The sequence below is a fragment of the Typopeltis vanoorti genome, chromosome 17 (genome assembly GCF_054136105.1).
Source record: "Typopeltis vanoorti isolate ZY-2024b chromosome 17, IOZ_Tvanoo_1.0, whole genome shotgun sequence".
NCBI lineage: Eukaryota > Metazoa > Arthropoda > Arachnida > Uropygi > Thelyphonidae > Typopeltis > Typopeltis vanoorti.
In genome coordinates, this window is record NC_143565.1 from 25,767,653 (window position 1) to 25,783,306 (window position 15,654).

Genomic DNA, 15,654 nt, shown 5'->3' on the forward strand with positions numbered 1-15,654 from the left:
CATGATGGGCAGCTGGCATTTTATGAACTGCTCTTGCTGTATGGAGAAATTACCCAGCTTTATGCAAGCATTTTGCATCAAATGATTAATATAAGGGCTTTTGAAACCGACTTCTCAATTTGGAATTTTTAAAAGATCTAGCATTAATGATTGATATCCTACAGGAATTATCATATTCTCATATTTATCATATCTGTCAGAAGCTCTACAAAGTTGCAATATAAGTATTATAAGGGTTAAGTTAGCTTTTCTTTTTTTTTTTTTTTTGACGATGCGAGCCCTTTGTTAAAATTTCCATAGCTCACCGCATCTGCACTATTAGTAATAGTGCAGATGCGGTAGCCCTGCAATAGGATATGAATAAACTAGACAGATGGGCAAATGAATGGGGGTATTGGTTTAATGCAGCAAAATGTAAGGTCTTGACATTTGGGACACTTCATACTCTGTTAGAGGAATTGTACTGGAGGAAGAAGGGGTGACAAAGATCTGGGGTTGATGATTGATAGAAACCTGAAATTCAGGGGACATATTGCAAAGGTGGTGAAGGTAACACAGAAGATTGCTGCAATACTGAGAAGGAAGCTGACCTGTAGAGATAAAAGAGTTATCTTTTCATTGTATAAGACCCTGATCAGACCCCACTTAGACTATTGTTCTCAAATTTGGTCCCCAGGATTTGAAGGGGATAAATTAACTGTGGAAAGGGTACAGATGCGGATAACGAAGATAGTTTCAGGACTGTACAATATTAGTTATGAGGATCGGCTGAGGGAATGTGGACTGCAGAGTTTCGTAGATAGAAAAAGGAGAGATTAGATGATTGAGACTTTTAAACTGTTGAGAGGTAGTTACAAGGTTGACACTGGGAAGTTCTTCCACTTGGTGGAAGCGGGAAAGAGTGATGAATGAGGGGCCATTCCTGGGAGTTACGAAAGGAAACTGTAAGCAAGAGGATGAGGAGTGGTTTCTTTGCATGGAGGGTGGTTGAACCGTGGAATGAATTGCCTGATAGAGTGGTGAGAGTGAGAATGGTAAATGAGTTCAAGGAGTGGTATGATAGACTTTGTGTTTCCTAGGAAGGACCACCCATGATGAGTCTTTTGACTCCATGGAGGCCTGAATAATAATAATAATATATCTAATAAAATAAATAATTATTTTATTAGGTATATTAGGTATATTATTTAGGTAAACAAAGACTTTAAATGGTTTCATTTGGTATTAAAACTTAAAATTGTCTGTATTATAGGTAAATATGCAAACTATTTGGTATTGAATTTACTTATGTATAGATACATGTAGTTCATGGAAAATTCCTTGCTGACAGTATACTATACTGAAAAGTATTAAAAAAAAACAAAAACGTATTCACAAGGAAAATTCATTTCGTGGAAAAGTTCTTTGTGAGGAAATTGAAATACTATTGCTGTGATACATATATGCAAAAAACAAATGCAAAATGAGACACATTTTAGAAATTATAGTTTGATTCTATATTTTTTTGTATTATTTAATTAGATTTCATTTAGATTTTATTGTAATATTTTTCTATATAAAATAAAATTAAATGTCTCATTTTGCATTTGTTTTTTGCATATATGTATCACTGCCATGTACCCTCAAGGGGTGTACAGGATATGATAGTACTACATGAAAAATTTACATCATTACTAACTTCCTATCTACAATTTTCCTCCAAATCAGTCTTTTACTTGTCAAGACTTCAACATTAACAGATCTTACATTTCTATTGTCTAAGGCACTTTTTACTGTATCAATCCACCTATATCTTGGTCTTCCTCTGGGTCATTTTCCTGCCAACCTGGCAGAGAACACTTGTTTTGCTAATCTTTCCTCACTCATTTTGTTTAAATGACCATACCACCTGAGATTAGCTCTGCTGAATCATTCCTGGATGCTGACAATGTCAGGTTCTTTCCTAATATCCTCTTTTTTAATATGATATTGCCATTGATGCCCCTGATCTTTCTCAGGACTCTCATATCTGCAGTCTCTAGTTTTTGGTCAAGTGTTTTACTTCTGACCCAGCTCTCAGATCCATAAGTTAAAACTGGTTTGAACACTGTCTTGTATACAGCCAATTTAGTGTTCCAACTAATTTCTCTCTTATTCCATATGAATTTATTCAACTGACTTTCTACCATACCAGATTTGTTGATTCTGTTGTCTATTTCCATATTTAATTTACCATTTTCACTAAAAATCGTGCCTAAATAGCTGAAATGTTTTACCTGTTCTATAGGTTCTCCATTCACAATACAGTTGATATTTTCAATGCTTTTGCCTACTTTCATTGTCTTTTGTCTTGTTATTATACAAGACAAAGACAATGAAAATATCTGTTACAACATATCTATTACAACAGTTATTCAATTTAGTCAGGGAATCTTGCAGATTTATTTAGAAGTATAACATCTTCCGAATAAAGGAAAGAGCTGACATTAACATCTCCGATTACTTATTGGTGAGTACTCTAATTTCTGTTTTTCTTTGAATGGGTTTCTATGTACTGAAAACACTTATCCAGATGTGATATTATTTTTTATTTAATGGACTGGTGAGCAAGCCTGGGGTAGCTTGCAGAGAGAGATAAATGCTCTAATAGAGGAAGTGGAATATCTCAGGAATGAATTGAGAAGCATCAAAGAAAAGATTAAGCGAATGGAAGTGATGAATGCAAAATGAATGAGAGTAGGAATGATAGAGGAGGAGGAGAGAATAAAAACAGTAGAAGAGAGAGAATGAGAAAAATGTGAGACTAGCACTGCCGTCCGAGGAGAATCCTAAGAAGTTTTTTTTGCAAACTGGCAGAAGATAGGAAGAAAAATTATTGTAGACAGACCTTGCTGGATGGAGACAGGAATACCAATGCAGATAACATAGTTGAACTATATAAAGATCACTTTATTAGAATGTTCAATCCTGGTACAGCACAGGCTTTATTCCTAGAGGGATAAGGAGTAGTGAAGTGTTAGTAATGGATGAAGAGGATGTATTCCGAATACTGAGCACACTAAATGTCAGTAAGGCACTCGTTGGAATTTCACCATGTGTTTTTAGGGAATGTCCTGTGGAGAACTGACTGTGCCATTTACTTGGCTGTTTAATGAAAGTCTTGCAACTGTATGGGTTCCTGGAGAGAAGAAATAGTGTAAGATAGTAGAATGGGGGTATCAAACTATAGGAGATTTTGGTAAGAACTTGTATTCAGAATTGGGCAGATGAAGGCAATTTTATTTATGCAGGCCAGTATGGATTCGTTAAGGGATACTCTAGTTTTAGTAGTCTGGCTAACTTTTTACAATAGAGTAACAAGAGCTGTGGATGAGTAAGGCATACACTTTTTTTTTTTTTTTTGATTTAGCAAAGGCATTTGACAGGGTGTGACATGACGTTTCCATCACTGGACAGCTGATGACTAAAAATATGTTGCCTGGTCTGAGTCCTAGTTTACAATGTAACTTGCTACAATGTGGTGGCAATACATGAGACTGTGGACCTTTCCTGCCAAGTAGCAACTGTTCAAACTGGTGACAGGGATGTAATTGTGTGGGGAATGTTTTCTTGGTACATGTTCGGTCCTCTAATACCAGTTGAACTCTGATACCTGAATGTTACAGCCTATCTTGACATTCGTTGATCATGTGCACACATTCATGGCTGCAGTCTACTAATTGCCAAATGGGTACTTCCAGTAAGACAGTGCACCATACCTCAAAGTGTGTAGCATGTAAAGTGGTTCGAAGAACATGACAGTGAGGTTCATTTATTTCAGGTGGAAAAAGTGGTTAGCAGCAGCAACATGCTACCATCCAAATTGCAATGATTGGGTGAAGCCATTAAGTCAGCATGGACAAACATACTAATAAGAACATTTTAGACACTTAGTCCAATCAATGCCATAGAGAATGCAGGACTTTCTTAAGGCAAAAGAGAGTCCACTCATTATTAAATGCTGATAATTAATTAAATGCTTCCAAATAAAGTGGCAACTCAGTTACAATAATTGCATTGTTATCATTTTAACTCCAAGGATAGTACATTTACTTATATGCTAAAGGCATTTTGAATGTTATTTTAGAGGCATTATGCCTGCTTCTTCACTTTCATCACTGGTAACAGAAGTGCTGTCACTTGGTGGTCAGCAGCTTTTCTGGTTAGCATGGCTACGATAGTTATAAAAATCCTCCAACACAGTATATATAATTCATGAAAGTCTCCCATTCCTAAGTGTTGCTATCACATGCAATTGCAGAAAAATTGCCATTAAAGTTGAGAGGAAATTAGCTAAGTAGACTGAAATAAATCAAAACCAGTTTTTTCACTGTATGCTTCCATAGAAAAACAATAATGAATGTTATTTTAGAGGCATTATGCCTGCTTCTTCACTTTCATCACTGGTAACAGAAGTGCTGTCACTTGGTGGTCAGCAGCTTTTCTGGTTAGCATGGCTACGATAGTTATAAAAATCCTCCAACACAGTATATATAATTCATGAAAGTCTCCCATTCCTAAGTGTTGCTATCACATGCAATTGCAGAAAAATAGAGGCATTATGCCTGCTTCTTCACTTTCATCACTGGTAACAGAAGTGCTGTCACTTGGTGGTCAGCAGCTTTTCTGGTTAGCATGGCTACGATAGTTATAAAAATCCTCCAACACAGTATATATAATTCATGAAAGTCTCCCATTCCTAAGTGTTGCTATCACATGCAATTGCAGAAAAATTGCCATTAAAGTTGAGAGGAAATTAGCTAAGTAGACTGAAATAAATCAAAACCAGTTTTTTCACTGTATGCTTCCATAGAAAAACAATAATTATGGAAGGATCTCTTTACTCATTGCCAATGGTAGGAGCATGACAGAAGTAGAAGAAACAGTTCAGCTACTATGCAATCACTTTGCATGAGTATATGATCCAGGTGAAAACAGCAGTTACTGATGTGACAGAGAATGATGTGAGAATTGAGGTAGATGAACTGGAAGTGCTCAACTTATTGAAAAATATCAAAGTGAATGCATTAGTGAGATCAGATGGCATGTTGGCCCATGTGCTACAAGAATGTGTAAGAGAATTGTTAGTGCCTCTGATAAAGTTGTTTAATCTACGTCTCAACTCTGGCAAGATTCCAAGGGAGTGGAAAGAGGATAAGCTAGTTCCATTACTATAGGTGGCTGCAAGACAAAAGTTGAAAATAACAGACCAGTTAGTATCTCAGGAGCTATTGTTAAGGTATTGGAAAAGTTGGTTGAAGGTAATAATAATTGGTTAGACTATAATAATTTTAGTTTAATCCTTTATCCAAGTGTGAACAAACAAAGTTTGCACCTGAAAATATCTTCAGGACTGAGGTAAGGTAGTGCAACACCAGGCAACTCCAAGCAAAGGTGGATGAAGTTCTCATCACTCCTTGTCTCAGATTACCCAGACCGGTTTTGACCTTTATTGAGGTCTCGTCAGTGGGAGCCAGGCCCAGAAGTGGAGATACCAAGGCAGAAGCAATGGAGAGGTCATCTTTACCTATAGGAGTAGCCAAAAGGTGTGCCACCTTATTATTAATAAATTACCCTGGATTTAGAGAAAGATGTTGAAAGTTTATTTTTCACTTGGTTAGACTATAATAATTTTAGTTTAATCCTTTATCCAAGTGTGAGCAAAGGTGACATTCAGGAATGAATGGTAAGGAATATGATGTTCTACTGTGGGAAGCACAGCTTTGAAAAAGGTAGGTCCTGCCGTAGTAATTTATTCACATTTTATTATAAAGTGGCAGCAGAATTGAGCAAAGGAAATGTATACACAGTAATGCTGCTGGACTTTTGCAAGGCTATTTGATAGAATACCACATGGAAAGGAAGGTGGCTGACAAACACCAGTGAGAAGTATATGTTGGAGTGGAATCAAGGGAGACTAGTGGAGTGCCTCAGGAGATCTGCACTAGAGCAACTACTCTTTAATTTGTATATTTATGATATAGGGAATGATTTAGGTTTTCAGGCATATTCAGTTTGTTGATAATGCAAGACAGGGGAGGGCAAGAATTGATAAAGGTGATGTAGATATCCTGCATGATGATTTAAGTAAATTGGTAGTATGGGTAAAGGACAATAGAAGAACAATTTAATGTAAGGTAATAGAGGTAATGCTTAGGGATGAAAATATTATGTATTTTCCTGCAATCCAACATCATATGGATAGCACTGGACTATAGGAAGTTGATGAGGCTAGGGATTTGGAATGATGGTAGACAGAAAGTTGAAGTTCAGAGTGAATATTGTAAAAGCTGATAAAATAGTTATAAGTATTACTTGGATGTTGAAGAATACATTGACAAGTAAAGATTGGGAAGGTTATTATTCCTCTTTATAATGCTATGATTTGGCCAGATCTTGACTGAGTGTTTACTCACTTTGGTTTCTTGGGAGATCAAGAGAATGTAGAGAGTATCCAGAGAAGAGTGACCAAGCTGATGACAGGTCTGTGGAATGCTCCCTATAAGGCATGTGGATTGCACAATTTAGTTGACAGCAGAAGAGAGGGAGACATTATAGAAAGCATTACTAAAGGGATTGTATAACATTGTCACAAAAGAAATATTTCACTACATGACAAGTAGAAAGAGAACAATGGATCACACTTGATTAGAATGGATTTCCACAGGTAATTGTGAATGCCTCAATAGTGAAATAGTTTAAAGAGAGATACAATAAATATTGTGTCAATAATGATTAGCATGAATCTTTAACAGTGAGATTTTTTTGACTCTGTAGAGGTGCCTGTATAATAATTTTGTTCCACTGCTAGTGCAAAAATAAAGGGTTGAACAAAGCACACAAAGTACCACAATTTATTTTTCATAGAATGAAACTGGTGTTAGTAATATATATATATAAATAAATGAAAGTATGTTTATTAGTGATCATTCTCCTGATAAAAGAATGTTTAGCATTGCTTTATTAGTAGAATTATATATATATATTTTTATAAAAGAGTACTAGTTTGTATTAATCAGTTTATATTAATGCTTTTTCAAATTGCACTTGAAAGCAATTATGTCACTGCCCCTTTGTCTTCTAGAGATTGCCTCATGAAAATTATTTTTTTTAACTTGAAATTTATACACCTTATAAATCACCAAATGAACCCAAGAAATTATTTTTTTTTTACTTTCAAGGAAATCAGACTCCATGTAATACAATTTTCTGAACTGTGGAATGCTATTTCTGTATTTCAGAAATTAATCTCTAAACATCTTTGTAACTCCTAGACACTGCATGAACATTATAGTTATGATTTTTAACCATTTCAGTTCCACGTGTCAGACTTATTTTTCTACTCTGCACCTGCTCTGTAGTTATTTTCACAATTATGGCTCCAGGTAATCATCATCTGTATTTTTTTCATCTTCAAAATCTCATAAATTTTGAAGGGACTAGTCACCATCTGTTTTTCATCTCATTTCATAGTTTCTTTGTTAGCAACCCCTCGTTATCAATTCCCTACTGCTTTTGTTCTATAAAAGAAGCTTCCTTCAACATTATATATGATAACTCCCATAGGCAAATGTTAGCCATCTTCTCTGTCTATCAATTCTTCAGCCTACCTGAGGTAGATGGGATTGATAAACAGAGAAGACGGTTAACCAAATAGAGTATCATTTAAAATACTATGTATATATTTAACATAAATGTATATTCTTATTTTTGAATTCACTCTTTTTATGTTGCTCTTTTTTTTCACCTCTCTACAGAGATTTTAATCCTGTTAAAAGAAGTGTTTCACATATCTCATGGTGTCCAGAAAGTTTCAACAGACTTGCTGTGTCTTATACTTATGTGGAACCTCAACAAAATCCTGATAATGTTGATTGTTATATATGGGATGTTGGTAAGGTATTCATTGTTTATTTATTTATTTTTTTTTTTATTATATCAGCTTCACACACACACACACAAACAAAGGTTGCAAAACTCTAGCTTATCAATGGCAACTGGGCTACAAATGATTAATTATTATTATTATTCAGGCCTCCATGGAGTCAAAAGACTCATTGCAGGAGGTCCTTCCTAGGAAACACAAAGTCTATCAAGACTCATCGTGGTAGGTCCCTCCTAGGAAACACAAAGTCTGTCATACCACTCCTTAAACTCATTGACCATTCTTGCTCTCACCACTCTATCAGGCAATGCATTCTATGGTTCAGCCACCCTCCATGCAAAGAAATGACTCTTCACCCTCTTGCTCACAGTTTCCTTTCATAACTTCCAGGAATGGCCCCTCGTCATCACTCCTTCCTGCTGTTCAACCAAGCAAAAGAACTCTCCAGTGCCAACCCTGTAACCACCTCTCTATAGTTTAAAAGTCTCGATCATATCACCACTCCTTCTATTCACAAAACTCTGCAGTACACATTCCCTCAGCCAATCCTCATAACTAACATTGTACAATCCTGAAACCATCTTTGTATCCTTTCCACAGTTAATTTATCCCCTTCAAATCCTGGAGACCAAATCTGAGAACAATAGTCTAAGTGTGGTCTGATTACGGTCTTATGCAATGGAATGATAACTCTTTTATTTCTGCAGGTTAGCTTCCTTCTCATTATTGCAGCAATCCTCTGTGTTACCTTCACCACCATTAATGAGAAAGAAAAAACTTGTTAATAATTTTCTTGAATATCTGGAGGTGTGATGTAGACTGCTCCAAAGAACAGAATTAGATGGAATCAAACAGGATTGTTTGGGTAGGTTTGAAGCTGAACACTGAATAAATGTTGACTAGTAGGTGTTTCTGTTTATGTGGGCTTAAAGGTGGCCAGCAGTGGAGCAGCACCTGTCTTATACCTTTAGAAAAAAAGAAGTATAAGACAGAAATCTATGAAAAACTAATTTTAGTGATCCTGATAATAGATAGGAAGAGTAATCTCATTTTTATTTTATTTATTTATTTATTTTTATTTTTTTTATACCAGTTTCATACATGAAAAGGCCCAAGATCTTTGATACAACATGATACAGTGCATCATGTAGGCAAGTGGTTAGAATGAAGAAAATGATTTGTTGTTGTGTTTCCTGATGACCTGGGGATTGTAATTATTGAGGAAAAACAGTATGGAGAAGACTGTTCCCAAAGAGCAGAGGTATAGGGAATGAAAATGAAGAGTGAGAAGTTGGGTTGATGAGTTCGGAATTGAACTGGATATGGGCATTAACCAGCAACTGCTCATATTCATACATGATTAGAGGAAAATGGAAGGATAGTATTGGCCAGTTCACTGGAGCAGCACCTATGGAAATACCCATAGAAAAGACATAAAGAAGGAACAAAACAAGTATGCGAAATTGACTGGATGGAGTCATCAATTAAGCAAATTGCTTGCTTCTGAATACAGTCTAGTATTCTGAGAGAGGACTTAGGTGCACCCTCCCAAATGTGGAAACAGTATTCTTAAGGTTGGACAGATTTGAGCTTTATAAAGTGTCGGGATTGAATAGGAGAGAAGTATTTTTTAGAATGAAAAGAATACCCAGCATTTTGGAGGCTGACAAGGTTATGGACCTGATATGTTCATGCCAAGATAGGTTAGATGTGAGAGAGTTAACCAGAGAAAAGGAACTGATTCTGATTGATGAGTAGAATATTGTTATAAGTAAGGGAGAGTGAGGCATGATCTTTCTTCCTGGAAATAAGACAGGGTGGCATTAAAATCCTGGTTATCCTCATTCCACCTGAGAATGGCAAGGAGATCAGTATTTAAGGTATTGATTAAAGATCTTGAAGCACAAATTACCTATACACTACAATGTGTGTAAAGTCTGATTTGGATTTTTTGCATTTTCTACAAGCTGAGTGATAGGCTAGAGTTTTTGACTCGAGCCATTGGGCATATGCTGAATTTTTGATTGGACTGCTTTGCCAGAGTTGTTGGAAAACCAGAGTTTGGATAAGGGTCATGAAGTTTGAGTGGAGTTGGGAATAAAAGTACTCATCTAAGCAAGAATAATTTGTTATTAGATCAGAGCAGGTGCTAGGATCAGAAGAATGGAAGCAATAATCAGACCATGAACATGAACCAAACAGAAGTGCTGAAGGTCATCCCATTTGTTGCTATTGTAGTACCAAAGGATATATGGCTGAGAATGACTGGAAGAAGGATAATCTATGGAAAAGGAAACTTGTACATAGTTATGCTGAGACTGCCAGAAGCAGAGAAACTTATTTGGAGGGAGAGCTGGTTAAGAAAAGGTCCCGAGTGTTGGGAAAATGATGAGGATTATCCAGAATTGAAGTGGGTTGGTGAACAATTTGTATTAAATCTGAAGTTAGAGAAGGGAAAGCCAACCTAAATTGTGGACATTGAAATCACCAAGGAAGGTTATCTCACTGTTAAGATAATTATTAGAATGCATGTGATTGACTTTCAGAGATAAATAGCCAAATTGTGAAGTCATCAGAACTAAGAGAACTGTAGAGGCGACAAAATAAGGTAAGGAAATCTTGAACCGAAGCAAATCATATAAAGAGAATATTAGATCAATTAGCCTTTGGCACAGGTATCAATCTTGACAAGTGTGCAAGTTCTGCCCTTCTTACAAAAGGCATGGAAAATGTAATGAGGAAAGCCGAGTGAGATGTTAATGAAGAAGATATCTGGTGGTGCACATCATCGATATTAGAATTATGACCTCAAATGTTGGTTTTAGTCAGTCTGCAAAGTTGTTTTTTTTTATTGCATGGTATTCTGATATTTTGTTAGAGGTTTTGCAAGATATAATGTTTTTTGTTTTTTTTCCCAAATTATTGATGCATTTTTGATATTTTTGGTGTTTTTGTGGGAGATAGTTTTATATCATTGTTGCAAGTAAACTAATGGTAAAATTTAGAGCAGGGGTGAAGGAGTACTCAGAGTCCAATCCAAGCATAGCTTCAGACAGTGCTCCCTGCAAGCTGCTATACATGAACTCCCTTCAGGCCAAACTGGCAAGTAAGCAGCAGAAGGATTATTTGCCAGTTGATTGGGATGCCTCCCAAAAAGTTTTTGCTCCATTTATGATATGGTGGCCAGCCTGTGGAAACTGCTCTACTGCTATACCTTTGAATGCAGGAGGTACTTCTTTAGTTAAGAAGCAGTACCTCCTAAACCAAGAGCAGTAGCTACCCAACATTGCTACAACTGTAAGCACATTGAATCTGCTTCTCCTCTTCCTCTTTTATTCTATCTACCTCTGTCCTCTGGAACAGCCATCCTCACAGTGTGTTTTACACAGCTTTAACCTTCAAGAAAAATATCAGGTTGGTTTAGGTTCTTCTACCATTCATGTGTGGAATAAATATATTAAAAAATGGGGTTGATAGTGGACAGGAAGTTGAAGTTAAGAGGACATAGTGCAAAAAAAAGTTGAAAAAATAGTTCAAAGTATCATTATTTGGATGTTGTAGAACACATTGATAAGTAGAGATAGGGAGGTTATTATCTTTATCTATTATTATTATTATGTGACACCTGCAAGGAGTCCAAGGACTCATCATAGGATAGCACTGTATTCTACTCCACTACACATATCTCACCATCTCAGCTGCTACTTAATTCTCCCAACTACACACACACACACACACACACACACACACACACACCAAAACTACTACTACCATCAGCAGCAACAGTATTTTTTGGTTTGCCTGTACGTGTTTATATGATAAGTTACTAAAGGGATTGTATGTGATTGATGCAAAAGAAATTTTCCAAGACAGCACAAAGACTTGTGATGTCTTGGAAAAGACAGCACAAAGACAACGGTGCCTTTGGAAGCTGCATAAGAGTGTTGTAAAGATGTGAGGACTAGATTATTTTTTTCCTGATGTATCTACTCTGTTTCATAAAATATTTAACTGCTAAATTTTGAAAGTATGATGGAAGTGATACAGGATATTGAGTATTGCATAAAAATACTGAGTAAGATTTTCAGTAAAGCATAATTTATGTAAGACTATTTTTGTTAAGCTTGAACTGAAAATAAAAAAACGTTTTACATGTGATATTTTAATTTATTATTATTAGTAGTATTATTACGGGTATCTCCATGGAGTCGGTAGACTAATCGCAGGAGACCCAAACTATCAAAACAATATCTATCATATCTCTTCTTGAATTCATTTACAGACGAAGAACTCACAACTGAGTCAGGCAATGCATTCCACTAATTCACCACCCTCCAAGCAAAAAACCTCGTTCTCAAACCCTTGTTAACCACACTTTTCTTTCATTTCCGGATGACCTCTTGTTCTTCCATCACCATCACACAGCTGAAACATTTCCCCTGCATCAATCTTATAAAAACCTTTTAGTAATTTAAATGTTTCTATCATATCCCCTCTTCTCTGCCTATCAACCAACCTCTGCAATCCACAAGCTCTCAATCTATCGATGTAGGGAGCATTTTTTACATCACTCACCAACTTAGTCACTCTCCTCTGAACATTCTCCATTAGCTTCTCATCTCCAAGGAATCCAGGTGACCAGACTTGAGCACAGTAATCCAAATGTGGAATACAAATCTTGAGCACAGTAATCCAAAAGGGCATTGATACTTCCTCTTTATAATAACCTCTTTATCTCTGGATGTTAGTGTGTTCTTCAGTAACCAAGTAATCCTATGTGCAATCTTGGACACTTTAGCAATGTGTCCCCTGAACTTCATCTCCCTATCCACCAACACCCCCAAGTCCCTAGCCTCATCAATCTCTTGGAGTCCCATTCCATCAATGTAATACACAGCTGGTAATCTTTTAATCCCAAAATGCATAACTTGACATTTTTCCACATTGAGCTGACGTCCATAACCTTTTGTCCATTTTGCCAGCTTATTGAAATCATCCTACAAACTCTCAACATCAGCTTGATTTTTTATTGCGCTACCCAACTTTGCATCATCAGCAAACAACTGAATATCTCCCTTTAAGCCATTTCCTCTATCATTTATGTCAAATTAAACAACACAGAACCCTGAGGCACACCACTGGTCACCTTCTTCATCCTGGACTCTGCTCCTCCATGCACCACTTTCTGGTATCTCTCCCTGAGCCATTCTCTTATCCATATCACCAGTTTAATATCCATCCCCATCTGCTCCAATTTGCCCAGCAGTATTCCATGGGGTATACTGTCAAAAGCCTTAGCAAAATCCAGAAGTACCACTGTGTAGCCATTTCCTCTGTCCAACTCAGATGTCATTATATTATAAAAAGTTAATAAATTGCTAAGGCAGGATCGACCTTTAACAAAACTATGTTGGCCCCTATAGAGTATCATATCCTGCTACACCCATTCTTGAATTTTGTCTTTAACCAACTTTTCCAATACTTTTACCACCACTCCTGATATGGTGATTGGTCTGTAATTAATTTGCAGTTTTAGAGCCACCTTTATGCAAAGGAACTACTTTGCTTTCCTTCCACTGCGTAGGGACCATACCAGAGTTCAAACTAACCAGAAATGCTGAAGTATGGTGGTATAAGAGTCTTACAGTGGCTGCACCGCATAGTTCAGAAAGCCTGGACAAAGGGACGAATTCCCGATGATTGGAGTAGAGCTCTCATAGTACCCATATATGAAAAGGGAAATAAAACTGAATGTGAGAATTACAGAGGTATTTCCCTATTAAGTGTTCCTGGTAAGATCTATGCAAGTATACTTGAGAAACGGTTGAGAAGAATTGTGGAAGAAAAGCTTGGTGAAGAACAAGCTGGATTCAGGCCAAACAAAGGCTGTCAGGATCAGATCTTCGCTTTACGACAAATAGTCGAGAAAGCATGGAAATATAACAAAGATCTGTATTTAAGTTTTGTCTACTTGGAAAAGGCATATGACAAGGTGCCAAGAGAGAAGCTATTAAATACGCAACAGTTATATGGTGTCAATGAGGCATTATATCAAGCAATACTTAGTCTTTATTTGAGTTGTAAGTCAGCAGTTAGAATTGAAGGAAGTACAGAAAGATGGTTTAATGTTAAATCTGGTGTGAGACAAGGATGTACATTATCCCCTCTGTTATTCATTATCTATATGGATCACATTATGAAGGAAAGCGGTATTAAACATGATATCAAAATTGGAGATGTTAATGTCAGCTCTTTGCTTTATGCGGATGATATTATATTTCTAAATAAATCTGCTACAAGTCTGCAAGATTCTCTGACTTAATTGAATAGCTGTTGTAATAGATATGGTATGAAGATCAGCAATAAAAAGACAAAGACAATGAAAATAGGCAGAATCATTGAAAATGTCAACGTTGTGAATGGAGAACCTGTGGAATAAGTAAAACATTTCAGCTACTTAGGCATGATTTTTACTGAAGATGGTAAATTAAATATAGAAATAGACATCAGAATCAGCAAAGCTGGTATGGTGGGAAATCAATTGAATAAATTCATATGGAATAAGAGAGAAATTAGTTGGAACACTAAATTAGCTGTATACAAGACAGTGTTCAAACCAGTTTGAACTTATGGATCTGAGAGCTGGGTCAGAAGTAAAACATTTGACCAAAGACTAGAGACCACAGATATGAGAGTCCTGAGAAAGATTAGAGGTGTGAACAGATGGCATCAATGGCAATATCATATTAAAAATGAGGATATTAGGAAAGAACTTGACATTGTCAGCATCCAGGAATGCATTAGCAGAGCTAATCTCAGGTGGTATGGTCACTTAAACAGAATGGGCAAGGAAAGATTAGCAAAACAAGTGTTCTCTGCCAGGTTGGCAGCGAAACGACCCAGAGGAAGACCAAGATGTAGGTGGATGATACGGTACAAAGTGTCTTAGACAATAGAAATATAAGATCTGATAATGTTGGAGTCTTGACAAGTAACAGACTGATTTGGAGGAAAATTGTAGATAGGAAGTTAGTAATAATGTAATTTTTTTCATGTTGTACTATCATATCCTGTACACCCCTTGAGGATACATGGCAGGAATTTGATGATGATGATGATGATGACTACCTCTGATTTAAATTGAACTGACTTAAATATAACTGATTGAAATAAACCTCTAATTTCAATTGTAAAAGAAAATAAATCAGCCAGAAGTGTTTGGATAGCATCTATATTCTCAGCAGTAAAATGGTTCAATTTAATTTCACTCCTTAGAAACTCATCCATTCGCAAGACTTTTATTAAACATTCAGGTCAGTTCAACAATACATCTTATCTACTTTCCACTCCCTTCAAACCTTGCCAGATCTGAGACATGGATTAAACTACTTCATTGAAGACACTAACAATTTACTCGTACATCTTTGAGCATACAAGCCAACATTCCATTCATTCCTACTTCTGTATTCACATTGATATTTTCCAATATGCTAAACACCTCTAGTTCATTTACCTCAATTCTCACATTAGCCTCTCTCAAATCAATAACTGCAGAGTCTTCATATGACTGATACACCCTTGCAAAGCAATTAATTAGTAGCTCAGCTATTTCTTCTGTTGTTGTCATGTTCCTACTATCAGCACTGAGTAAAGTTATCCTACCATAATCATTGTTTCTCTCACTTGTGGCATAGCCGAAAATCTCTTTTCGATTGAATTTGGACTGCCAGTTATTTTCTGTCATAATCTGA

At 36.3% G+C, this 15,654-nt stretch overlaps 1 protein-coding gene across 1 annotated transcript in view; it reads left to right on the plus strand.

The window, feature by feature from the left end:
* The window catches only part of LOC150097228 (dynein intermediate chain 3, ciliary-like), a 177,219-nt gene that overhangs the window by 59,441 nt on the left and 102,124 nt on the right, over window positions 1-15,654 (plus strand). The window contains exon 4 of the mRNA XM_090407622.1: window positions 7,776-7,912. Within this exon, the coding sequence (XP_090263748.1) occupies window positions 7,776-7,912 (137 nt within the window). The remainder of the gene's footprint in view (window positions 1-7,775; window positions 7,913-15,654) is intronic.